Genomic DNA, 26,451 nt, shown 5'->3' with positions numbered 1-26,451 from the left:
CTGGAGGAATTGCGTTCCCTAGTTGTCACATAAGAGACAAATATGTTTTCTGCAGATTCCGGTGAACAGCTCTTACCTAAATCCAAACTTATCCATTGCTACAGAAATGTGCCGTGGCTGTGAAAAACACCTGTAGGTGTTATGGTCGTTCATCGGAATGAGGTCCACGTCACTAAACACAAAGCAGTTGTAGTCATAGTCCTTCAAGGCCTCTTTAAAGCCAACGTTGAGGAGCTTCGCACGGTTGAATATGGATTCTCCAGCCTGGTGCAGAAACAAAAAAAGTGATATCAGATGCTGTAAGGCCTTTGAGCGGAACACTCATGGGGACTGGTGACTTGTCCACTCCACGTGGTCATTAGACCGTTCTTGGGCCTCATGTTCTGCCCTCGCTTTACAACTCAATACCGAATGACATTCCCTGAATCCGCAATCCCACTTCTGGGAGTTACCCTGTAGGACTTGCAAGTGTGCAAATGACAGGTGAACATGTTCACTCTGTTCACACGTGCACCAACACAAAAGATGGCAAAGCAATGACGTAAGCATGACCAGGAAACTGCTTAAATAAACCATGGTACAGTCATACAGTGGAATAGAGCTGTTTACAAAAAATAAGGAGGCTCTAAAAGGAAATGATCATCAAGATGGCATTGTTACGTGAAAGGCATTTAAAGGTACATGTCATTTATTCATATAGTATATATAAGCTAATTGCGGGTCACTCAGGTAACTGGTGACCGTGGGACTTTTTCACTTCTACCTGCTTTGTGTGGTTGACTATGGTTTGATCACATCGTGTGCCTTCCAGGTGTTTGTCACTAAACTAGGTGCCAGAGAAATACGGCAAACCCAAATCAAGCTCTGCCCTCACGGTGCTCAAAGTGTAGGGTGGGGAGCAGTGTGATCCTCGGCATGGTAGACACAGTGTGTATGAGCGAGGAGGACACCTGCTTCAGGATGCCAACCATCAGGTCCCCCAGAATCAAGTGTGTTGGTGCAAAGGTGCTTCACATTTTATTTACTTCTCTTGTTTATTTCCAGTCTCCCCCCACTAGAACATAAGGTCAATGAAGGCTGGAATTTTAAACTTTTTATTCACCCACTGCCTAGAATACTGCCTGGCATATAATAAGATCTCAGTAAATAACCACTGGATGGATGGATGGATGGATGGATGGATGGATGGATGGATGGATGAGTAGACCAAAGATGGACTTCAACATACAATGGCAGATGGCAATCTTTTTGGGAGACTCCGACCTAAGGGGCCCCTCAGGGTCACCATCATGGGTCTGTGCTCTTACCAATCACCAATCCCCCTGACCCCAGGTTAGTAAAGATAGTAACAGTGTCGACACAGCCACCCTTACACTTAGTTCACAAGCCCCTCCATACCCATGCTCTCATCCTGGCCAGAATTCTCCCAACGTTGCCAGGAAGAAACTAAGGCCACATAAGTGACACAGCTTGTGCTGGAGCCCAACACCCTGGAATCCTCACTGAGTGCTCTTTCCCAATACCTCTTGGGATCAACAAGATCAGGGCCCTCTGCTTTGGGGAAAAAATGTGGCCCAGAAGGGCCTGCAGTAGCTATACAGTCTCAAAGGTAGAATGCTGAACATCCTCGCTCCAGGACTCCACCAGGCTCTGAGTACAGAGAGCACAGACGGTGCCACAGCCCCGTCTCAGGAGGGTGACTCAGGGAAACAAACCACTCGAGAAAGACAAGTACCAGAAAGTCAGAAAAAGCAGCCCAGAAGAGTAAGTGAAACATCTTACACAAGAGCTCCTTTCTTCAGTCCGTGACAAAGCTTTCTCACCATGCGTGGTAAAGGGAGAAGGCTGTGCCCTGTGGCACTCAGGGTGTTCTTTGGCTGCCTCACCAGTTAAGAATCATTTAGAATTCTGCCTTCAGCTAATTCTGTGTAAGTCATGAGGTCAAAAAAAACAGCCAAAGTTTACGAAGTGCATATGAAGAATATGAAGTTGTTGGAATTATTACAATAACACATGGCTAGTATTCTCTGGGGGATATGATACACCAGGCACAGGTAAGTACTTTTCAAGCATGGTGCATCATTTAATCATCTCAACAATCTTGGAACAACCTTCATCCCAAATCACATTAACTTCATTCCTCCCACACCCTTCTACCTCCCAGTGATGGGAGAGAGGCCTGTACCATCTTCCTCCTCCAGCCCCATAAAGACCCTAAAAGAGATAGCTTTCTCTAACATTGTGAAATAAAGTTCAGCCCCATTGAACATTTTCCCAACAAGTGAAAAGGCAATGTTCCAACAAAGCCTTTTCCCAGCTGTGTAGCAGGCCTCCAAGGGTGGCTGCCCAATGCTCCCTTCTCTTGGTCCACTCCCCAGTAACAGGAGCAGGGTGTTGGTGGCCACGTCTGAACCGCAGGACCTGGTCTACTGGCCACGACCGTTTGATCTAAGCAGATGCCTGACTGAGACTACACCAAGCATTCTCCTCTCTCAGGAACTAGAAATATGGAGCTATGAGTGGGTACCTCTGGTGCCAAGCCCCAAGACGAGCGAAAGCCTGGAGGAGAAACCCAAGGAGCAGACCTGTCCTATCCCTTTCCATGTGTGTGGCGTAACAGCTCCTTCAACTCAATAAGGTGCTGCAGTGTCTGGCCCACACTTAACAACTAGTGAGGCAGTTTTCCAAAATACCCAAAACTATACATCATTCCTCCCACCCTCCCTCTCAGCCTAGCCTCACCTGTGTGATCCTGGGAGCTGGAAAGGGCAGGGTACACTTTTGCAGGTGTACCTACCAGGGCCCCTAGGAACACCAGAGCAGCAGAATGGTAGATGAGGAGTGTGTGTGTGTGTGTGTGTGTGTGTGTGTGTGTGGAAAGCGTGTGTGTGTGTGTGTGTGTGTGTGTGTGTTTCTCTTCCTCCCCTGGGATTATAGAAAAGTCAGTTCCAGGCTTCTTTGGATGAAATGGTACAACACCTTGGGTAACTTTCTGGATAAGAAAGGCCCTGGGCAGTCTGCCAATCACCACGATTAACAGGAGGTCCTCGTTCCTCTCCAGGGAATGGGAAGACACCCAGCTCTCATCCCTGCCCCTCTTCATCAGGCACATTCATCCAGTGCATCCACTACTTTATTCACTCAGGGAAACACTGGTCAAGCACCTACTGTCTGGCAAAGCCAAATACACAATTGTGACAGACACATGCACTTTTACCCCAGGAATGCCAGCTTCTTCACTTATTAGCTATGTGACTTTGGGCAAATCACAGCACTAGGCCTCCATTTCCTCATTTGGGCACAGGGATGAAAACAGATGAGTTGTGTTCAAAGGGACAATGCATGAAAAGGCTTTAGCACACTGCCTGGCAATGAACGAATGGCAGCTACTCTCATTAACACAGGAGTAGGTTTTCCCATCCATCTTGAACAGTCAGACCTTTTCAGATCCAACCTGGAGACTCCTCCTTCTCTCATGTTTGTATGTGTCCCTCCTAATCAGCTTCAAGATTCCTCCCAAATCCTGCTTCTCTGATGGAGGAAGGGGTTTTTAAAAAGGATTAAGGCTCAAGTGAGTTAGCCTGTGGCTCATATGATCAGGACCTCTATAGCAGCAGAAAAAAGTCAGAGAGACCTTGAGAGATGTGTGATAAGCTTGGGAAGTCATACTCAGCATAGAGAAGTTGGTGCACTGGGAGCAGGTGTCCCTCTGAAAGGCCGAGCTTTTTAAGTGCAGGCTTCATCTTACACTGATAGACAAGAGTTAGTTGTACTTATCCATTCCTTCTAGGGCAACTGGCCCCGCTTAACAGAGGGAGAGAACAGGGAGAAAGAAGAAAGGCCAAAAAACAATATGACATTCCCACAGCTGGACAGGGCAACTATCTCAGTGACCAAAGCTCGCAGAAAAGCCTGTAAACTGTTTATGACGGGGCATACAATCCTGACAGTGGGTGTATCAGTCAAGCAAAGCCAACAGCGATCAATCCAGAGAGGACAGAAGCCCGGGCCTGGACAGGCGTGCTGGCCTGGTGTAGAGGGAGGAGACGTGAGGTGGGAAGCCTGGCAGAGTCTACACCCTTAAGACACTTCACGCAGCAAACCCAGTGCCCTTCTGGCAGATCTGGGCGGCAGGGACAAATGTTTTAAAAAGCATCAGATGGGGCTTCCCTGGTGGCACAGTGGTTAAGAATTTACTGCCTGCCAATGTAGGGGACAGGGGTTCGAGCCCTGGTCCAGGAAGATCCACATGCCATGGAGCAACGAAGCCCGTGCGCCACAACTACTGAGCCTGTGCTCTGGAGGCCATGAGCCACAACTACTGAAGCCCACGCGTTTAGAGCCCGCGCTCCACAACAAGGGAAGCCACCACAATGAGAAGCCCATGCACCGCAGCGAAGAATAGCCCCCGCTCGCCGCAACCAGAGAAAGCCCGCATGCAGCAACGAAGACCCAACGAAGCCAAAAATAAATAAATAAATAAATAAATTTATTTTTTAAAAAAAGCATCAGATGGCTCTCCAGGGCATTAAAACCTTTTTCTAGAGCGCTCATTTATACTAAATATACGGGAAGGCAAGTAGTATGTCCACTGAAAACAGAATCCTCCTGGTGGGAATACAAAATGGTGCCGCCATCTTGGAAAACAGTCTGGAGTTCCTCAGATGGATAAACAGAGTCACCATATGATCCAGCAATTCTACTCCCAGGTATATACCCAAGAGAAATGAAAACACATCCACAAAAAAATTTTAAACACCATACTAAGTGAAAGAAACCAGTCACAAAGGATCACATATAAGATTACATTTATATGAAATGTCCACAATAGGCAAATCCATAGAGACAGAATGTAGATTAGTGGCTACCAGGGCTGGAAGGAATGGAGGAATTGGTAGCTAAGAAGTACAGGGTGTTTTTTTTTTTTTTTTTTGGCTTAATGAAAATGTTCTAAAACTGATTGTGGTGACAGATGCACAACTCTGAGTATACTAAAAAGCCACTGAATTATATACTTTAAATAGGTAAATTGTATGGTATGTGATTATATCTCAATTAAGTGATTATCAAATAAGAAAGAAAAGAAAAGCCAGCTCCAGAGACAGGAGAGGATCAGAGGGTCCTGTTTCTCCCTCTTTCTCATATATCATTCTTGCCCTTTATTGGGTGTCTAGTCCATGCTTAGCAGTAGGGATACAGAAAAAGAAAAGACACAAGCCTTGCTTTTGAGGAGTTCCAAGTTAAACAGGCAATTGTTATGGGGTGATGAGCTCTTTAGGGTGGACAGTTACCCGGGAGGGAAGAGAAGGAGCTCTGGAGCCCACATATGGAGAAGTGGAGGTGGAAACACAAACCCAATTCTAGAAAATCAGAGAAGGCCTCCAAGAAGTTAGCCAAGTTTAGTTGGGAGGCATGAGAAGAATCTTCCTAGAAGAGCGAGCAGCATTTGTAAAGGCTGTGAGGAAAAGAGAGCATTCAAGGAACTACAAGAAATACAGACTGGGAAAGCCAGAATAAGACACGAAGGTGGACGTGGACCAAAACATGGTGGGGGAGAGGGAGGCTGGGAACTCTGCTAAAATACTCAAGGTTTCATCTTTTATTCAGGAGCCCCTGAGGTTTTAAACAAGAATTATGCTTTGTGCGTCAAGGAGGGATTTGTGCCCTACTCCCCAAATGAGGGCAGCAAGATCAGTTTGGAAGCTGTTGCATGATTCATGTGAGAGACATCGGAGACGAGGCAATGGCATTGGGCAAGCAGAGAATGCCTCCCCGGAAGGGCTAAGGCAAGGATTCCACTTCCCCATTTCATGCCTCACCTGCTCCCTCGGCCTGTGAACTGCACCTGCAAGCAGCCTTTGTGGGGCTTTCAGGAAAGGTACCAGAATCTGGTCTAATCCCCAGGCAAATCCTGTGGTTAAGGCAAGAGCAGCCTTTCCCTGATTGCAACAGGGGACACATGACCAACTACAGAAAACCACAGCCCCAGCTGTCCAAGTTCTAACAGTCTCTAGAAGATCCACCAAACCACCCTGGCTTCCCTGGATGTCAGGCCCCAGTGTGTACACCAGCACACATATCCCCCGACCATGATGGCTTGGGGGCTGACTATACCTGGCCCCTCCTCCACCAAGAGACACAGCAGCAGTGAGGTTGGAAACATCAACCGGAGGCCCAGAGTCTCAAAGAATCAGAATTTCTATGTGATGGGAGAGACAATTTTGCTTCTGTACACATGCCCTGCCCATCACAAAGCCACCCCCGCAATACCGACAGTAACCCACAGGCTCTCAAGCCCACAGATCCAGAGGCAGGTCTGCAGGCAGTGCAAATGTTTGCAGAAATACCCTCTTTCCTACTTTTCTGTGCCCACTCAGACGCCAAAAGGAAAGACCTAGGCCGAATGGGTGGTAGGAAAGCAGACGAAGCTCTGGCTGGGCAGCCCTGCGGCAGGACTGACCTGCAGGCCTTGGGATGGTAGACAGGCTGGCTGAGAGGTGATCTCCAGAGAATTACTGGGATTATACAATTGCTGAGTTTGTGGAGGGCAAATATCCACTCACCCATGATTTCACAACAGTTGGGTCTCTGGCTTTGAACCATAATAATATGGTAGCCCTGAGCTTGGACAGGGCCCTCAGTAAAACCTGATCTGAGACTTAATCTCTTCTCCCAGCAAGCGAAGGAAACGGGCCCTTTCAGGTTCAGGGTGCTGAGGGAGTGGTTCTCTATTTGCCAAAGTAATTAGTCACAAGAGTGAGCACATCCTTGGCCACTCCTGGACTAGAACACACGTCAGAGCCATAAGGTACCTTCAGAGAGAACTGAGCTAATAGAACAGCTTAGCAGGGATTCTGGGCAAGGTAAACACAGAGAACAGTTTTAAAACCCCAGCTCAACAGCAGCCACAGCAGGATGCCTGCCTCTCTCCCAGGCCCCAAGGCACTGAGACGATATTTTCTACAGAAAAACACTTAGAAAATAAAGGCTTCTTTTTCAGAAAGCAATTTGGCCACTTATGTTACAAACCAGAAAAATGTTTAAACCATTTCTGAACCCATAGTCTCGTATCTGAAATCTAGCCTGGGGAAATGAATCTAAATGTGGAAGAAGCAAACACAGAATAAGCTGCAGACTGAAAGATGTTCATTACAGTATTATTTACACTAGGGAGAAAGTGGAAATTATCTAAATGTCTTCTAATATAGGAATGTCTGTGTTAATTACGGTAGCACTACATGTTCAACTACTATGAAGGCATGGAAAGTGATGATTATGAAGACTATGAAATAACATGGGAAGATGCTGATGATACAGAATTTAAGAAAAAAAGCAAGATACAAAAGTATATACACATACAGTATGAGCACAACTGTGGCTTGATTTTAAGGCAAAGTCTCTTCGACCTCTGCACAACAGGCTGGCTCCCACCAGCCTCAGCATTTCTGAGTGAGCCCACAGAGGCCGTGGCCTTGCCCGGGAGACCCCAGGGCTCGAGACGGCACACTCTTCCCCCTGACCAGCAGGGCCTGGGCTCTGGGTTGGATTTGGGGGCACGTGGACATTACCAGGGTGGCAGCGGTGGCGGCAGCAGCAGCAGCGGTCACAGCAGTGGTTAGGCCGGCATTCCTCTCTTTCTTTCTCTCTCTAGGAGGTGAAGGGCACAGAAGAGGAAGTAGGTGGAGAGCAAGAAGCAGATCACAGAGAGGAGGTCCTCCTTCAGCTTGCTTTGCTACAAACAGGATTAACAAATAAAAGCAAAAGGCCCCCGCTAGAAGGAAAAAAAAAAAAGAAAAAGAACAAAGAGACAAAGATGCTGCAAGGGAGAGATGTAAGGCGGAGAGGCAAATGTCCAGGCTGTGACCACCCTTGTTCCAGGGCAAAGGCAAATTCCTAATAAGCTGTCATACCCTGTCACAAAGTCAACGGTGAACAGAGAAAATGACATTTCCCAGAACAATGCCCAGGGAGGCAATTCCCCAGCTCTGCGAGTACCTGTAAGTGCTTCTACACATTCCCCAGGAGACTGGAGCGAGCCACACGACAGAGAGAGGGGAAAACACACAGTAAAGGAAATGACCACTCACTGGGGCAGCTCGCAAGCAGTGGTAGGGTACAGATATCCGCAGCAGGGGGTGCTACAGAACAGGACTGGCCTCACCCCTTCCGAGCCCCACTCCTGCACACGTCAATCTGGGTGCTGCCAGCTCGGGCAGGAAATGGAAGGCAGGGCGGGGTGATGGTAAATAGACACAATCAAGATGAAACCAAACCAGGGGGGCCTCAGGACCAGGCAGCTGTCCTCACGGGCCTGCTTCACTCTTATTTGTCTTGGCCTCATTTAGGAACCAGCTGCCTGGCCCAGTGACAGAGGGTAAGCTGCTGAGGGGTGGTGACAGATGCTCTCACTCACTGAGCGTGCAAAGGGTGGTCTCCAAACCTGCCCACACTTGGTCCCAGACAAGCAGCCTAGAATCACCTCACGACTGTGCACAGATGAAAAGGAAGAGGGAAAAAATTCCAAAGGTAGACGGAGACTCCTCAGGTGCGAGCTGGGGCCCCCTTTCAGGTCAGGTTTTACCTGTAAGCATGACAATTGCGCAAGCCTTCCAGAAGGTTCTGAGGCTGCTACTCCAAAGCTGCTGCCCCCCTCTCGTGACCCAGTGGCACTCATGGGGGCATTGCCAAGTGGATGTGGAGCTGTTCCCCAGTAAGGGGAATACACGTGGCAAGGTGAGGCATTACTTAGGCCTCAGGTGATTTCTGTCCAAATCTTAGCTCTGCCACCCAGCCGTCACGGGACCCCCAGCAAGCTGCTCACCTCCGGAAGCCTTCCCTCAGCAGGGATGGTGGGGGTAGCCATTGCCTCACTGAGGGGCTGTTAGGGTCAAAATTCAAAGTGAGACCGTGAAAGAGGTTCAGTCCCAAAGACCATAAAGTTTTATGACCATCAATCACCACAGGGCCTAGAGTAGGTTCTCTGCATTTTTCCTGAAAAGGGAGGTCACCCCTGGTCCACCAGGGACAGGAAGCTTTGGGGAGAGGCTTGGGGGAGGGAGTGGAGGGAGAAGGCTGTGCAGGTTCCCAAGGGTCATGACCTGGCCTGGAGGGGAAAGGAGGCTTGACTTCTAAGAGACACAGACCTCTCCAGAGAACCCAGAGCAAAGGGTCCTGAGAGCAGGTGTAGGTGAAAGGGCAGGAGCCATAGGAAGCAACTCCGTGCTCCAAACACTGACCCTGCGGTGGACCGTGCACGGAGCTGCGTGGTCAGGGAGACAAGCAAGTCAGACCTGAGGGTCTAGGGGCCGCTGGGCGGGGAGAGCACGCACACAGGGAATCATCCCTCCACTCTCCCCGCCTCACTAGAAAGCACAATGTGGCCTGGGACAGCTCGGATGGAGAAGTCGGCTCCACTCCAGGCTTTCACAGAGCTAATAAGGCTGGGGAGGGCCTCTCATAGTGGCCAGAAAGAGAGCCACCAGGGGAGGGAAGGGGAGGCATGCAGGGGGAAGGTGGACGGTGCAGCATAAGCAAAGGTGCAGGAGGGCAGCTGGGCGTGTCTCGGGGATGGTGGCGAGTCCAGCGTGGCTGTGGCCTAAAGGTGTGAAGGAGGCCTGAGAGGAGGTGGCCGGAGGTCGGTCAGGGTGGGCTGCAGAGGGCCTCCCTCAGATGCCAAGCTCAGGCCTTCAGGCCCTTTAGACCCTCGCCTGTGGACGGCAGGGACATACTGAAGAGTTTAGAGAGGGCATGACACAGCCAGAACTAGAAAAACTGTAGGCAGCTGAGTGAGATCAGAGGCACCAGGGGATATACAGACAGAATCAGAGAGACAGATCCTGGGCACTGCTTCTGGGGCAAAGGGCTGCCATGGTTATTACGAGCCCACCTGGCCAGCTGGGCCTGCATTCCTCACCTGCTTGTTAATTCCCATGGCGGCTAATCCCACAAACATCCTGTGTTTCTTATTTAGGGCTGGTGCTGCCAGGGTGACAACCTGCCTTCCCCTTACCTTTGGTGGTTTTATGGTTTCCTTTCCCAATTAAAGTACGAAGAAGTGTAGTGTGCACCCCACCTCCCATCTGCTACGACCTCTTGATGTCCTCCTCCGCACCAAGGTCCCAGTGCTGGACCTTGGGCAGGACACCTGTGCCTCAGAGAAGCACCCTTGGCTCCGAGAGGCTGGACCTGTCAGAACCCTAAAGGGATGTTCAGATGCCAGCTGGCTAGGGCAGGAAGAGAGCTGGACACTGAGAACCAACAGCAATGCTGCTGCTTCTCCAGGTTTACTCAACCGGTAAAGCATACCACCCACCTCTACCACGCTTATTGTGAGATGGAAGTTATTACGGTGATTGGAGGGGACTAAACCAAACGAAAGTGGTTAATAGCTTAGTATGGACAGGGTAGGAGCCACAGAAGCCCAGGAAAGCTCACCCCTGTGTGTGGAGCTTGAGACACAACCCTTCTCTGAAGAAGCTGGTGGGCTTGCCGTGGTCCCTAAGTCCACTATCTGACCCCACGGAGGCCACACAAGTGGGAGGGAGGGTCTCAACGCTGGTATTGAGTGGGGGTGAAGCAGGAGGCGGGGAGAGAGCAGTAAAGAGTTTATCACCACAGTCCTGGGCAGAGAAAATAGGCAGGAAGAAGGGGATGGGATGGGGCGGGGAGGAGAAGGAACTCAAATCAGCTAATGTTTACCAAGGGTTCGCTGTGTGCTAGGTGCGTCACAGCCCTGCACGCTAAGGACTAAAACCCTGCCCCCCCCACTACTGAGGAAACCGAGGTGTGAAGGACTCAAGCTCAAGGTCACTGAGCTGGCAAGTAGCAGAGCCGGAACCCAGGCAGCCTGAGCCTGGTGCTCACTCCCAGCCCTGGACACCCAGCTTTGAGAAGGAGGGACTAAATGGCCTTGAGGAGGGAGTTAGTGCTGATGCGCTGAGAGGGCACTAGGAGACGGGGAGTGGGCTCTGATCTGCAGCCCTACTGTGGCTTATGTGGCTTCCTACCCGTCACTTCCCCTCTCTGAGCCTCAGTTTCCTCACCTGCAAAATAGAACAGTTTTCACACTATCTGGCCTTAGGGGTACACATGAATCCCAGCAAAGACTGAAGGGGAAGTCAGGGGACAGAGATGGGGACATGGCCCCCACTTCAAGTAGAACAGCACCATTGTGACCCACTGTGGATGGGGGCTGTGGAGGATTTTAAAGTGGCAGGAAGAGGTTCTGTTGTTAAAAACCTGTCTGAGAACCCCTGGACTAGATGTCTCAGGGGCCCCTCCTATTTTAAGCACTTTCTCATCTTAAATGGGGTATGTGTTGGGGGTGGTGGTAAATGAAGCATCAAAATGACAGCAGGGTGTCTGAGACAGGAAGACACTGAGAAGCCTATTTGCTCAACAAATGGTACACAAAGCCCAAGCCAGATGCTATGAACTCCCTTTCTCTTACTATAACAGTAAAACAGAGAACACAGGAAGGTCCTAATTTGTAGACGGGGCACGCTCCAAACGTTTCCCCTCCCACCTCTTTTTTTTCAAGGCTTAGGTTTCCCATCATCACTTTATTATGGGTTCTTTATAGATACCATACAAGATATTCTTCACTGGAAAGGTAGAGCAGACTTCAAGTTTCTTTATGACTTGGTTACCTGAAAGTCAGATCATATTTTCCCAAAGAAATAATCAGGGCAGAGCTGGAGCAGAAGAAATTAGATTAACTGGGGGAGAGGGAGATAAAGAGGAAATTATTCACCAAAGGTGAAAAGTTAACCCTTGGAAGAGAAGGAAAAGATGAAGAAGCAAAAAGACACGAACTGGGGCAGGGGTAGGGGGGATGGGGTGGGGGAGAGACGATGATACTGACAAGACTAGAGGAAAAAAAGACGTAAATGTTACAACGCTTGGTGTCAGTTTATTTCTCTTGTAAAAATAAAATACAGTGTGTGTGTGAAAAAAATAATAATAATAAAGTTAGATGTTGACAAAACTAAACTGTTTTGTTAGGGATGCATGCAGGTTAAAGGAAATGATTGTCAAGAAATGAGGATGGTGTTTAACCGGGAAGAGGGAAGGAGCTTGTGATGAGAAAAGGAGATGGGAGGTTTCTGAGATGCTGACAAGTATCGATACTTTCAGATTTGAGTAGTGGTTATGTAAGTATTCTCTTTTTATTTGTCACATTGACAGTTTTGTTCTGTGCACTTCTCAGTAGGCATATCGTATTTTACAATTAAAAACCTGCATAAAGAAGAAAAAAAAAGACGTAAATGTGTGAAAAATGAAAAATAAAATACTTCCGATGCTGAGATACATGTGGGAAAAGACAGGAATTGGGGGTGTTTCTCAGTATCCTAGGGAAAGTAAGGAGGTGGGAGGGGAGGAGGTGTTAATGTAGGCCTGCTTTCCCCAACGTTCAATTCACGGAACACTCTTCGTTTGAGATGGTTCTTGGAAAACGACTCTCCAGTCAGATGAGCTCAGGAAACACTATGTGCGGAGTCCCTCTGGAGGCTGTAATGTACACCAGTACACTGAAGGCTCTGCAGGAACGAAACCTGCTTCATGTTGTTCAGTCCAGCATTCCTCAGATGCATTTGGCCTCAGATCTCCATTTCAGAAAGCACACTTTGGGAGAAGCCCCATCTTAGGCAGTGTCCAGTGTTAGCCGGCACAGCAGGGCCACTGGTCCAAGCTGGCTTGCTTAGTTGTTTTGCCAGCTTGGACTGGGGCGGGCAGGAGGAAAGAGCTGGTATAGGACGTTTGGAAATCTGTTATTGGAAACGTGGGGAATATCTATATAAACACGTCGTAGGAATTTAAGACAGTGGCTAAATTTCACGGGTCCAATATTTGTTTTGACTTTATAATTGAAGGGAAATCTCACATTCACCTAAAATACCAGCTTTCTATACATTCGCCTTCTCCCCCCGGGCGCCCACACCAAGTCTTCCTTGACCACAGTCACCTAAATTCAAAACCTTGGCATCATCACTCACTATCTTTTACACTCTTTACCCAAGTATATGTTTTAATCTAGTTTATATGCCGTCCAGACCACAGCTGTCTCTCCTCTGCTCAGGCAGATTTGTGGGAGGCCACCAGATGCCTTGATGAATAAGATCGGACACGGTGTCTACAGTGTATCATTCATCTACTGGTGAAACAACTGTCAAAGAGGGAAAGGAGATGCAGCGGGCGTGGCCTGTTCCTCGTAATCTCTGCTGGCCCCTGGTGCTGGTGGCTTCCTCTTCCAGGCGCTCACTGCCATTGCTTGAATAACGGGCTCCTGAATCTTGCCATGGTCAACACGTGCTCACTGGCATCAGACAAGTGTTCCTTGATGGCAGGGTTTTTCTTAAGCAAGTCTTCTGGTCCGAGGAAGGCCCACCAAGTCCCTCAACTTTGATAGAAGCTGTCAACTGCTAGTAATCTGACTACTCAAGCTAACTTACTACAGGCAGACCCAGAGTTTATCTTGAAATGAAATGGACACTGGACCTTTTAGAAATGGAAATGCATCCTGTCTCTTCAGATGAATTTCAAGGGAATTTGGTATATAGATAAGTTAGATGTGTTATTCCAGCTGGGAGATTATAGTCTAAAGATAGGAATTTAGGTATTCAGGATAAACTTGAAATACCAAAGTTATACTCTTGGGAAAAAAACAAAAACAAAACAACACTGTATGGCATTTAGCTCATTTGCACCAAGATAAGGAGGGTGGTGGTGGTGGTAGTGGAGTTGCAAAATGCCAGATGTCTAAAAAATCACTTCCGTTCCTTCACCCCTCATTACTCACATATTTGAGTACACAAGCACGTGCATGCACGCACACACACACACACGCACGCACATGCACACACGTGTACGCTCCTTCCCTCCCTCCCTCCATCTTCCCAGACCTCACCTGGTTGATAACATAGATGCCATAGTCCAACTGCTGACGCTGTAGGATTGGGTGCAAATAATACAGCCAGTACTTGAGGTGTTCCTGCCGGTTGCGGAACGGAATGATGATGGCCACCTTGTGAGGAGAGATGCAGTCCTTGGGGGTATAGCGACCACCCACCTTCACCTTCGGGTTCTGTTCCTCCACAAGCTTCAGGTCCACAGGTATGTTAAACTCAATCAGCATGGGGCCGACTAGAGAGGTGGAGGGAAGGAGAAGGTATCAGGCCACAGGACTCTGCAGGTGGCCAGGCCGCTACCGCTGGAAGCATCTCCTCCTGGGAGGCAGTGTGGCTGTGGAAAAGGCACTCAGGCCCAGCACTGGGTACCGTGTCCAGAACTAGCGTGACTGACCATCCCAGGAAACCCTTCAGTATCAGGCAAACTCAGACAGCTGGTCACCCTCTGAAGCACTTCACCTTCCTAGGACCCACTCCTCTCAGACTCTATGTTGCTCAACTGAAAAATGGAAATGGAGTAATTCCTGCTCAGACTTCCTGACAAGCTGTAGTAAGGATCAGAGAGCACGGCTGAGAAAGCACTTTGTCAGAAATCCTGAGGTTGAAACTCTGCCACCTCCCAGCTGTGTGGCCTTGGACAAATGACTTACATTATCTCTCTGAACCTAACCTAGTCGGGGGAAAGTGTGCATGTGTGTTGGGGAGGCCCCTGTGGAGGAAATGAGCCTGAAATTACAAGGCAGCAGAGAGTGGCATGAGTGACCCATGTCTCAGGAATGGAAGTGATGCACAGATGAAACAAACTCGACGGGGGAGGGACTGGAGGAACTAAGGGGAAGCAGAGAGAAGAAACAGCCAGAACAAACATCAAAGAAGAGTGCTTAGAATAAGCAGGGGATGAAGAAGGGAGGAAAAGTCAGGGGCAACTCCAAAGTTTCTGGCCTAGGAGAACATGGCTCGAAATGAGAGAACTAAGTTAGTAAGAGAGCTCTGGGCTCAGAAGACAAATTGATGAGACGTGGATGGCGGCTTGTGAGGTAGTGGCAGGTTAGGAGTAGAGGAAAAGGCAAGGGTGAAGATCCAGATATAGGCATGAAAGTCCCCGTCTCCTAAGTAGAAACAGGTGGAGCTGAGAGAGGACCTCACTCCTCCAAGTCTGACCACCCCTGCCACAGCACACATGGGGAGGGCAGGAGAAAGATGACTAGCCCAGGGACACACAGGGAATTGGGAACAGAGTCAACACTTGAACCCAGGTCCCCAGTATTCCCTGTAGGCCAGACTTTCTCAAAGTGGGTTCCAGGAAACACTAGTCCCAGTGAGATGCTCAATGGAAGAACACGTCCCCTGGTCAAAGAAGTTTGGGAACGCTGCATACTAACTCTTGCTTCTGGAAAGTCATAATGCATACCAAAAGCTCTGAGAAGCTGTGCAGTCAAGAAGTTCACTTTATCTATCCCACCACTTCCTAAACTTATTTGGCCACAGAACCATTCTATCAGGGAACATACTTTAGGAACCGTTACTCTAGCATAACCAGCTTTACCTATGGAGTAAACTATCCACAGGAACAAAGGAAGGAAACTAAACACTACAGAACAGAAGTCAGACCCAGACCACAAACTCAGAGCAAGTTCACCTGAAACATGCTGGTGAGAACCACCCAGGGTCCAGTGTGCAGCCCTCTGTCGCCCTGTTTGTTTGTCAATAGTATGTAGCTCTCCAAGCCCCTCTTGTCTTCAGGGATCACTCACCCTCCTGAAATGAGGCAGCCCAAGAAAAGGAAGCTGTGACTCTCGCTCCCCTTGCCTGTCAGCAGGTATGGACCTGCATCTCCTCCTCCTCTCCCCTCTCCTGGATCCCCAGGACTCCTCACACCTTCCCTCCCTCTGATGCTGACCCAGTTCTATCATCACAGCACCCACTCACATAAGTTCATTTTCTTCTGAGACACAGCTCTGATCCTATCACTTTCCTGCTAAAACCCTCTGATGGCTCTAAGGCTATAGCCTTGGACAAGGTAGGGCTAAGCCTCTTAGCTTGGCAACAAGGCCCTTCAGTCTCAGCTCTACTCTCCTTCTCGTTCCTATAAACTGTGCCTATGCCCACACTTTTCCCTTTGCCAGAGACGCTCTTCCCTCTTTCCCCTAACGTCATTGAGAGACTAGGATCTTAAAATCGAAGGCCCAGTCTGGCCTTGTCCTTTTGCTCTCCTCATTCCCACAGAGCTCAGACGGCAGACCCCGTGCGGCAGGAAGGGGGTCTTCAGGGATCAAAAGCCCTAGTCTCTGCCTGGCCGTGCACCTCGGTCTCTGGAGGAACAGAGGCCTCACAGATCTGTCCCTGACATGACTGCCTGCTGACCCAGCTCCAACCTCCCAGGGTGCCCTCAGGTGAGTAGGTACTATGTCCCAGAACCAAGTAAGGGGTCTGCCTGGCCATTGTCTCTACAGAAAAATGTGAGGAGTGTGAACACATTCTATCATCAGAATCATGTGAAGTAATCAGTAAAAATATGGAATCTCAGGCCTCTCCCCTAGAGAACCTGACTCGGTAGATCTTGGGAAGGACCCACGTAAATAACAAGGAGCCCAAGGGATTCTTATTGGGCAAGATGGGCAGAGGGGAGCCGGATCGCCCATCTTCACAAGCCTTGGGTCTTTCATGGAGGGAGCCCTTTCCCACAGGGTCCAGCAGGCCTGGGTTGCTCTAGTCCCCAAGCCTGGGCAAAGCCTTCTGGGAGACCCTGCTGCACAGGGCACTTGTGAAAAACATGAAAAGAAGATCTGTCATTGGGCTCTTCTCACTTCAGAAGGCCCCACGACATCTGCACCCCATCCCCAGCCTGCCCCACCTTTGGTTCTGAAGATGCTGCTAAACATAACTCCATTTTGGGGAACCCAAGAGGCATCTGGACTGTCACTCTACCAAACTTCTCACAACTTCTGAAACCAGCCCAGAGAACAGGAATTCACACTTGGTCTGCCCACCCTCCCTGGAGCAGACACCTGCAGGCTAGAAGCGTCTTAATTTCGCCCCTTCAGCAGTTCCAGAAAGATGGTCCTGAAGTAGAGTTTCCTGGTCAGGAGAAAGGCTGCCTGGGTCCTAGTTCAGCTCTATAAAGTGACTTGTTGGATGATCTTTGGGCGACTACCAGCCACTCTCAGGATACTGGCTTCCATTTGCAAACTGCAGGGATTGGAACTCACATGAACACTTATTTAACCTCACCACCACCGCCACCACCTATGGCCAATCCTCTTCTGCTCCAGAGTTCCTTCAGCAACTGATAACACTGTCTACCGAATTATGGGAGCTGATAACCTGGGTGGTCCATCTTCCATCCCCCTCCTCTTCCTTCAGCCCCCGCATAGGGGTTAACAGTATGTGACCGTCCATCCACGGGAGCCTACTCAACCATCAAGCCAGAGTCTTTTCTGAAGAGTTTGTTTAACGTTGTTAAACGTTTTCTGTGGTGTGTCAAGGCCACTTTCAATTCATTTCAATCAATACTTTCTGGACACCTACTGTGTGCCAGGTGGTGTGCCAGGTCAGGGAGGTGGGAGGTGATGGGATGGACAGGACAGTTCCTGACTTCAAGGAGCCCCCTGCTGAGCGTGGCAGGACCCACGTGAAAACTACCCTGGTTCAAGGCTGTCCGAGGGACTTGCTGCCCCAGTGGCTCCGCGCAGAGCTTGATCACTGAACAGCCTCTTTCTCACTCCCCTACTCCTCCCTGTGCCCTCTCACAACCCTGCCCTGTCTCCCACACATCTAGGGCACCCTGACCCCCATCTTGTCCTTCTTGCCCAATCTGGCAATTCTTTTCACTGCCTTCTCTCCTTGAAGCTGCCACCGCTCTGAGAAAACCGCCCCCCCAGTTCACACCCCTGAGATGGGTCAGTGCTTGGCAGCTGTGGTGGCCCCAGACCCGGGGCTGAATGCTTTCCTGGGGCCGGCGCTAGCCGGGAGGCCTCCCTGCATGCCTGGCACACCTCCTGCCACGAGGCAGGGGACATCCTTCGTGGCACACCTGGCTTTGCCCTAATTAGAAAGTCCAAAGAGCTCAGACTCCAAGAGGGCAGTGACCAGCTCTGCCTAGAACCACACAGACCTGCCAGCAGGTCTCAGAGCCACCGCGGGGGCCTCGGGAGAGGCGTGGGGGAGGAAGCAGAGGGCTGAGGCTTCCTAATGGTCCTCGTGCCGAGCCAAGGCCCCCTTGCTGTGCAGCGCGTGGCGCGTGCTACCACAAGCCCTCGGCCCTGCTGGGCCAGCTTGTGTGTTTTCTTGGCTCTAAGAGCTGGGAAGCAGGGTTACGTAAGCAGATGAGCAGATGTGAGCCTGTCCTCGGCTCCCCCCACTAAAGCCCTGCCACGTGGGCCTCTCAGCTGGGAGTCTAGGTCACAGCCTTGCATGTAAGTCGCTCAATAACTTCAGTGTGTGAACTCAACTCAGACAGATTCCACTGCTCCCTCGCCCAGCATGGCAAACCCAACACACATATGCCCCTCCATCAAAAGTCCTGTGAATCCAGAGCCAGCCCAGCACAGACTCCCTGCCTCACTTCCATGCTGGCTGAACCACTCGTTCATTCCTCTAGTCTCAGCCAGAGGCTGGAACATCTAGCCACTGCTTCCCAACTGACCAGCCAATGGGTCAAGACAGTCCCTGGCCTATTGTGGAGTGGTGACAATGTTTCATGAGCCTGAGACAAGATGGTCAAAGGTAATGTAAGTGGTCCTTCATTAAGCTCAATGTAATCAATATATCAGAATGCCCATTCTTCCAAGATGAAGTGCTTCTTACTCTTTAAATGTTAAAATCCCCTTTCTTTTATGAGATGATCACAGTGGATTTTGATGCTGGATTTATCTTTTTTAATTTAATTTTTTTTAAAAACCCTTACTTGCAGCCATGGGTCAGGTCTCCAAGTTTTAAAAAACTTTTTTTCTTGAGCAATGAAATTCACTGATCTGGGAACTAGACAATGCCCAGAGCTTTGTGGTTCAACAAGCTGAGATGTTGAAATCTCTTCCTTGGTCAAGCCTCAGACCTAACAGTATGGCATAGCCCCCCTTCAAGCCATCCCTCCCACTGCCCACCCCTCAGCCCCACTACAGTGTTGTTCCTCAGGCTCTTGTGGGTGAGCCGTTTTTCTCTGTACCAGTCTTCCAACGGCCAGATGTATGCTGGAAGCCAAGCCAGGCACTACTAAATCCCCAGGCTTGGGAATGACAGTTGTCTGCAGTGGTCCCACCAACTCATGATGCCCCTTGTAACCCCTTACACTAAAAATGAGAAGCACCATCTACTGCATGGGGCTCATCCCAAATCTTCTCCCCAGCCCTTCAGGGAAGAGAAGCTCTCCAGAATTCTCCAAGGACTTCCTTATCACCAATCCAACAGCTGCCTGGCCTCAGCTCAAACATCACCTCCCCTAGGAAGCCTTCTCAGACCACTCAAGGTTGGTTCTTACTTTTCCTCCGCCTTCTTTAAACACTCATAGCATCACATCCATTCAACCATGCACCTGGTTAGCACACACCACATGCCAGTTGGTGCCAGGCATGCAGCAGTGGGGTTGGGTTAAGAAGAGGTGTTTGCTCTTGGCAGGGGGGAGACCAGCAAAACAAACAATGATGGTGAGGGTGACAGTGGTGAGAACAGCTGAAATGGCACAAAGGAAGGGGAGTCAACTCCGGGGCCAGGGAACAGAGTCAAGAAAAGCTTTGCAGAGAAGCAGCTGACTCCACTGGGCCCCTCAGCTCCTCTCTGGGAGAAGAGATGTGAGTGTCCACTTGGCTGCCATGGACACGGAGTACGCCAACAAATCTGAGCTGAGTGAATGGTGCACGGCTATTCTCCCTGCCACCAACACAAGCAACCAAGAGGATTTCAATAAACCTCGAGAAAACCTGATGGAGGAGCACAGGACAGAGAGCCACCAGATGGGACTGCTCAAGGCTCACGTTAACCATGTCTTATTGGGTTTTAAAATCTAAATCACAAAGGCTTCAAAAGTACTGGAAATGATTTATTTCTTAAACCAGATGTTCAGGGTATTTTTCTTTATACCTTTCGGTATATCTTTAAAACTGAACAATAAATATTTAAAAATATAACCCAAGGACAACAATTGTGACCCCTCCTTCATCCCTTTCTCAATAAAGAAGTGCCTTCCAAAATAAAGACTTCAAAACATACAACTCCGTGACCAGAAAACAGGAATAATCTATTCCAAAGGCTGACTTGATATGCCTTGGGTACAGTGCGTGCAGAGTACAATTTCAACACCCACTGTTCTTTCTGCCAACTCACCATCCAAGCCACTGTTAGACCCTGGGGGGAAAAACTTTTTCAACAGGAAGCAGAGCACATTTGTGGTCTCAGAACCCTGCATTTGGGGGCACAGAGAAAAACAAAGTATTTGCTCAAAAAATAAAAGAGCCTGCCAGAGGAAGGCTGCAGAGCAGAGCCCAGGTGGCCAAGGGGAAGCTGGACCAATCAGGCATAGTGGGGCCAGCTGCTCCTCTGTCCATCTCTGTGCTGAGGCGCGGCCCTGCCGTGTGCCTGGACTGCCCCACTGTGTAGGTCTTCCAAAATATGACCTGCAAGTGACCCGGCGAGGAATGAACCTCAGGGGAACTGCCTTTTCTTGTGCACTGCTCTCGCTCCCATTAAATTCTCACCCAGCCTTCAAACAAGGGCCAAGTACCCTCACTCGCTTTATTGCATTTGCTTTCAAGATACTGTTGAGGTTTCCATCTATTGCAGAGGTTCTCAAAGTGTGGAGTACACAAAGAATTATCTGGGGAAGCGTGTAAAACTGCAGGTTCTTGGATCCTCCTCCCCAGAGCTTTTGATGTGCTAAGTCTGGGGCTGGGGTCCCGGACTCTGCCTTTTTACAAGTACTCTATGTAGCTTTAATGCAGGTCCCTAGAGTATATTTTGAGAAACGCTGGTTTACAGGCTCACCTGTTCACCACCACCTCCCTCCCACCCCCATGAAGCTCTTTAAGAGTGAGGCACCAAGAAAAACAACTTACTGTGTATGGCTGCTCTCTGACGATGTTTCACTTTTGGCTTTTGCAAAGGGACAGATGTAATAGCTATTCTGGGCTGCAGCGCTTGAATAATCTACATTTTAACTCTTCCCGAATCTTAACTTTTTAAGCCACATTTTCTCTTTCTCTGGTTTTAATTTATTTATGTTGACCCTTTTTATGGTGCGTATTCTTATAAGTTACCTCAAAAACCTTTGTGAAGTAGGTAAGGGAACAGTCCTTCAAAGTTCAAACTTTGAACTTCAAAGCTTTCCCCAACTCCCTCAAGCCAACTGGTCCCTTCTCCAGATGCCTACAAACACCCTTTACGTATCAACATCACAACCTTCACAAGCACGCATCCAAGTCCCCCTGCCAGTCTACCTCCCTGCTTCTTCCAGCAGACCCTCGTCTCCTTGAGGGCAGGAGTTGTACACCATCCCTTTTTGTACTTTGGACAGTTTCTGGCAGAACAGGCTGCACAAATGTGTGGTGACCCCACAGCACTTATTCAACTACGAGGTAAGAACGTGAACTAGCAGAATAGGGAACCATCTTGCCTACGTGATGCTTGAGAACCTAGATTGCTGTCCTAAGTACACTACTACACCCAAGGCGAACAAGGGCAAGAACACTGTCCTTTCCGGGCTCCAAAGATGCCTTTGGTTTCCAGGTATAGCACCTGATTCATGATCTACAGGCACATCCCCTGCCCTCAATTTTAAATACGTTTCCTCCAGATTCTAGACCTATAATTTGAGACTGTGTGGCAGTGGACAGCCTAACCTCCTAATGAAAATGTTGCTATTTCCTCACCTAAACCTCACACTGCCACAGCAAACAGGCATTTCACCAAATGTCACTTGTTCCTTGAGAGGATAACCCCAAATCTCAAAGTCTAATATGGGTCATTAAGATCACCAGAAAAGCCTTGGGTGGTCACTCAGTCCAGGATCCTGTTAGCAAGGGTACCAAGGCCTAAACCTAAGGGAGCAAAGTCAAGGTCAGATTCCATCACCTCGAAGGGTCAGGATCCACCCTGAAACAGACCCGTGGATAATCCTGGCAGACCAGGGCTGGAGGGACCTCGAGAATTATATTTCAGCCCCAGCGTTACATATAAGGGAAACTGAAGGCCAGAGAGACTAACAGGCTTCCTCAAGGACACTCCTGGATTTGCAAAAAAGCCGTCCTTATCTTTTCCTTATTAATCCTTTAGGGTTCTGATGTTCACGGATGCATCTACACAGCAGACAACAGATGACAGCTCACGTGCCCCTCTACTCTCCCTCCACTGCGCCCATGGGGATTCTGTCTCAGAATCCTAGGGTTCAGAATCCGTGGGGATTCCAGTAAGCCACCAACTGATCCAAGGAGCCTAAAAGTGAACCTGATATGACATCACTGATCTAAACCCTTCTCAAGTGCATTTCTATACATACATGGTCATGGCTCAGAATCCAAGGGGGCGGTAGAAACAAGGATAGAGCGCTGGGAAACCCAGGGAGACCCCAGAACTCGGGGCATAACAGTACATGTCTGTCCTGGGGTGATCCAAGGTTTCCACCAGCAGTGGAACCACAGAGATGCAAGGCCTGAGGTCAAGAAGCAGTGCCCAGGGATCAAGGCTTTTAAAGCCCAGTAAACAGGGGAAAAACTGTTTGTCCTCTGGGGAAAAACTGTCCCAGGAGGGATTTCTGCTTTGTGTGGTTCCGGCCCAAACGCAGACTTCCTCCTCACCCAGCACTTCTCCTGACTGGCTGCCCTCCCTCCACTGGAATTTGTGAAAACTGCGCCTACCCACAGTTATCACTACCAGGAAAGGCTCGGGAGGCCAACTTGCCTGGAAATTAGCCCCAGGATGATAGCGCTGTATATCTCGCCCCTTAGAACTAGAGCACTTCTGGAAAGGATGATTTGAGCTTCTCAGGAAGGATTAGATGATACAGGCCTGGGCGTTATTTTAAGACCTTCCCCTGCAGGCTGAGGCAGCCTCCCAGTCCCCTCCGAGTCCTGCACTCTCTGCCTGGGGTCAGTCAGCAGCAGGTAGGCCCTGGGCCTGCCAGGCCCAGGATGGCCAGAGCCACACTTACCTCCATTCCTTTCCTGATTACCTTCCCCTCCTCAGGATGCTGCGGGAGAACACTTTGCTCTGTACCTTCTTAGGCCATTTGTTAGAAAAGATGTAGAAATTGGACACACAGTTCTATAGGAACCAAACGCAATTTTCAAGGGAAGCAGCATGGTAGGAAAGGTCACAGACCAGGATTCAAATCCCGGCTCCACCTCTGAAAAGCCACAGGCACGTTTCATAACCTCTAAACCTTGTCTGCAATATAGCACAGTGCCCAACACACAGTAGGTCTACAACATGTATTTGCTGAGTAAATATATGAATAAATACTTGCGTGCGGGCCTTACACTCTAAGAGGCAAAGTCATTCTTAATAGAATTTAATAGAGGCTAAAGATCATAAGACAGACTGCTGAGGAGAATCGGCAGAGTTAAGTTATACAGTTTAATGATACAGTTAAATTATACGTGCTCTTCAATTTTCTTTTACTACAAGGACATTCTTGGGACAACTGACAAAATCTTCATAAGGTCTGTAGATGAGATAATAGAAAATTTTCAATGTTGATTTCCTGATTTGATCATTATACTATGGTTATATAAAAAATCCTTGTTTTTAGGGGTAAAGGGGCATGATTTGGAATATCACACAGGCACAACCATGGAGAGAGAGAAGAAAAAGCAAATATAGTAAAATGTTAACATTTGGGGAATTTAGGGGGATCCAGAGGATATCCAGAAACTCTTTGTATAATTCTAGCAACTTTTCTGTAAGTTTGCAGTTATGTCAAATTTTTTAAAATTGAAAAAAAAGAAAAAGCAGATCTGGGTTAAAAAAAATAGAATCAAAATGAGCTATAAAAAATACCATTTACATAAGTTAAAAATACATATATACATATACTGTATGATCCATTTATATGGCCTTCTCAAAAAGACAAAACAACAGTAATGATCAGTGGTTAACAGGGGTGAAGGGTGAGAGGAAAATGTGACTACAGGGGGATTTTGGGGGGTGACAGAACTATTCTGCATCTGGATCATGGCGGTAGTTTTATATATATGTATATATACACACATATATATAAATTCATAGAACTATAAACCAAAAAAGGGCCAATTTTACTGTATGTTAATCTAAAAAATTGAATTTAAATTAACAATTGCATATATATGAAGCAGTGGCTCCCATTTAGCAAGAGCAAAAACAGATACACATTAAACACTTTAGAATCGCTGCCCATGGTGGGGTTGGGAAATGGAAGTGGGAATGAGGATAAAATAAAACAAGCAAATAAGGCAAGAGAGTCCTTGATGATAATAGGCATGAAATAAAAAGTTGGATGTCTGGATGGAAAGGAAGAAAAGAAGGAAGAAAGGACACAAGGAAATAAATAGGGGAGTGATGGAGGCTGGAGCTGGATGTGTCCTTCCAGGGCTGTACAAGGGAGAAAGGAACCCTGACCGCTGGACCAGACCAAGGTCCCTGAAGGAGTTCTGCAACACTGTGGGGATGCGTTCGTCAGCCTGACAGCCTGGCACCATCCAACGTTAGAGTACAACTCACCTCCCTGCTGTGACTTCTGACTTAGCAGCTGCCTGATTATACTATGGCTTCCCTTACAGTGCTGCCAGCAGCCAGAGAATTCTAAGCCACCTGACAGTTACAATCTTGCAGTAGTGCAGAGATTTAGCATTCCAGCATGTAAATAAGTTTTATTACTGAGTCAGCTGACCCTCTGATCAGTTTTGGAGCCCTGCCTGCATTTCTGGATCTGCAATGCTGGTTCCAAGTACATCCTTCTCTCTCCCACTAGAACCAGACCTTGGACTGTGGAAAGCCTGCTGCCCTATAGGCCACCTGGGCAGTCAGCCAGCCATGCACTCCTAGCAATACCTCTCTGGCATCAAGACCTCTTTAAGTGCAGCCAGTTCCAATTTCTTCCTCTAAGAAGTGGAGATAATAATGTGTTCTCTTTACATGGTAAATGAGATAACACATATACATTCCTATCACAGCTTAGCACTAACAGATGTTCAATAAGCATTATGTCGTACTAAGAGATGTTCAATAAATATTACTCCGCCTTCTCCCCTGACTCCCTAGAACTTCAAAGCCTACAGATTATTACAACTCTATAATCACAAGCAGCTAAAATTTCACATTTCTATTCTAAGCCACCAGCATAAGTGATATATTTGAAAAAAGAGTCCGGGACCTCAAAGGGTCCTGTGGGTATGATACAAGGCTTCTTACAACATATGAGGGTTGAACAGTGATTCTGTTCATCTTTTACTGTCAGGGACAAGTACTAAAATGTTAAAGAACCAGCTTAGAAAAGAATACAGGGCTTTCCTGGTGGCGCAGTGGTTAGGAATCTGCTTGCCAACACAGGGGACACGGGTTCTAGCCCTGGTCCGGGAAGATCCCACATGCCGCGAAGCAACTAAGCCCGTGCGCCATAACTACTGAGCCTGCGCTCTAGAACCCGTGGGCCACAACTACTGAAGCCCGCACGCTTAGAGCCCGTGCTCCACAACAAGAGAAGCTACCGCGATGAGAAGCCTGCACACCACAACGAAGAGTAGCCCCTGCTCACCGCAACTAGAGAAAGCCCATGCGCAGAAACGAAGGCCCAACGCAGCCAAAAATAAATAAATTTTTTTTAAAAAAGAAAAGAATACAAAAGAAAATTTTTACAATCTTGGGATGATGAAGACCTTCCTAAGTGCAAAACAACCTGAAGTCATAAAGGAAAAGACAGACTTAAATACATAAAACTTTTGTATCATCAAAGAAACCAGAGGTAAAATTAAAAGACACATGACACATGAAGATCATATTTGCAAATGATATATAATAAAGGAGTAATATCCATAATATTAAAAACTCCTAAAAACTTATTTCAAAAACTAATAGAAAAATGGGTAAAACTATTAACAAGTAATTTACAGAAGAAATACGAATGGCCAACTAACACATGAAATTTGCTCAACACCATCAGTAATCAGAGAAACAAACTAAAACAAGAGACCACATTTGACCGTCATATTGACAAATGTAAAAAGACTGATAACATCCTGTGTGGGAAACAGGCACCTCTCATACACTGCTGATGAGGCTAAATTGGAGGGCAATTTGACAGTATGTATTAAAATGTTAAAAGTACGTGATCTTTAGATCCCAAATCAATAACCTAACCTTCCACCTTAAAAAGGGTTTTAAGAAAAAGAAAAGCAAACTACACCCAAAGCTAAAGCAAAACAGAAGGAAGAAGATAATAAAGATTAGAGCAGAAATTAATGAAATAGAGAACAGAAAAATAATAGAGAAAATCCATGAACCCAAAGTTGGTTCTTTGAAAAGATCAACAAAAATGCCATACTTTCGGCTAGACTGACCAAGAAAAAAAAAAGAGAGAAGACCA

At 48.1% G+C, this 26,451-nt stretch overlaps 1 protein-coding gene across 1 annotated transcript in view; it reads right to left on the bottom strand.

Moving 5' to 3' along the window:
• The window catches only part of B4GALT1 (beta-1,4-galactosyltransferase 1), a 46,570-nt gene that overhangs the window by 7,609 nt on the left and 12,510 nt on the right, over positions 1–26,451 (bottom strand). The window contains exons 2-3 of the mRNA XM_060101838.1: positions 13,907–14,142; positions 77–264 (exon numbers count right to left, since the gene is read on the bottom strand). Coding sequence (XP_059957821.1) covers positions 77–264; positions 13,907–14,142 — 424 coding nt within the window. The remainder of the gene's footprint in view (positions 1–76; positions 265–13,906; positions 14,143–26,451) is intronic.

The sequence above is a fragment of the Mesoplodon densirostris genome, chromosome 6 (genome assembly GCF_025265405.1).
Source record: "Mesoplodon densirostris isolate mMesDen1 chromosome 6, mMesDen1 primary haplotype, whole genome shotgun sequence".
NCBI lineage: Eukaryota > Metazoa > Chordata > Mammalia > Artiodactyla > Ziphiidae > Mesoplodon > Mesoplodon densirostris.
Note: the sequence above shows the minus strand (reverse complement) of the source record. Positions and strands in the feature narration are given on the sequence as shown.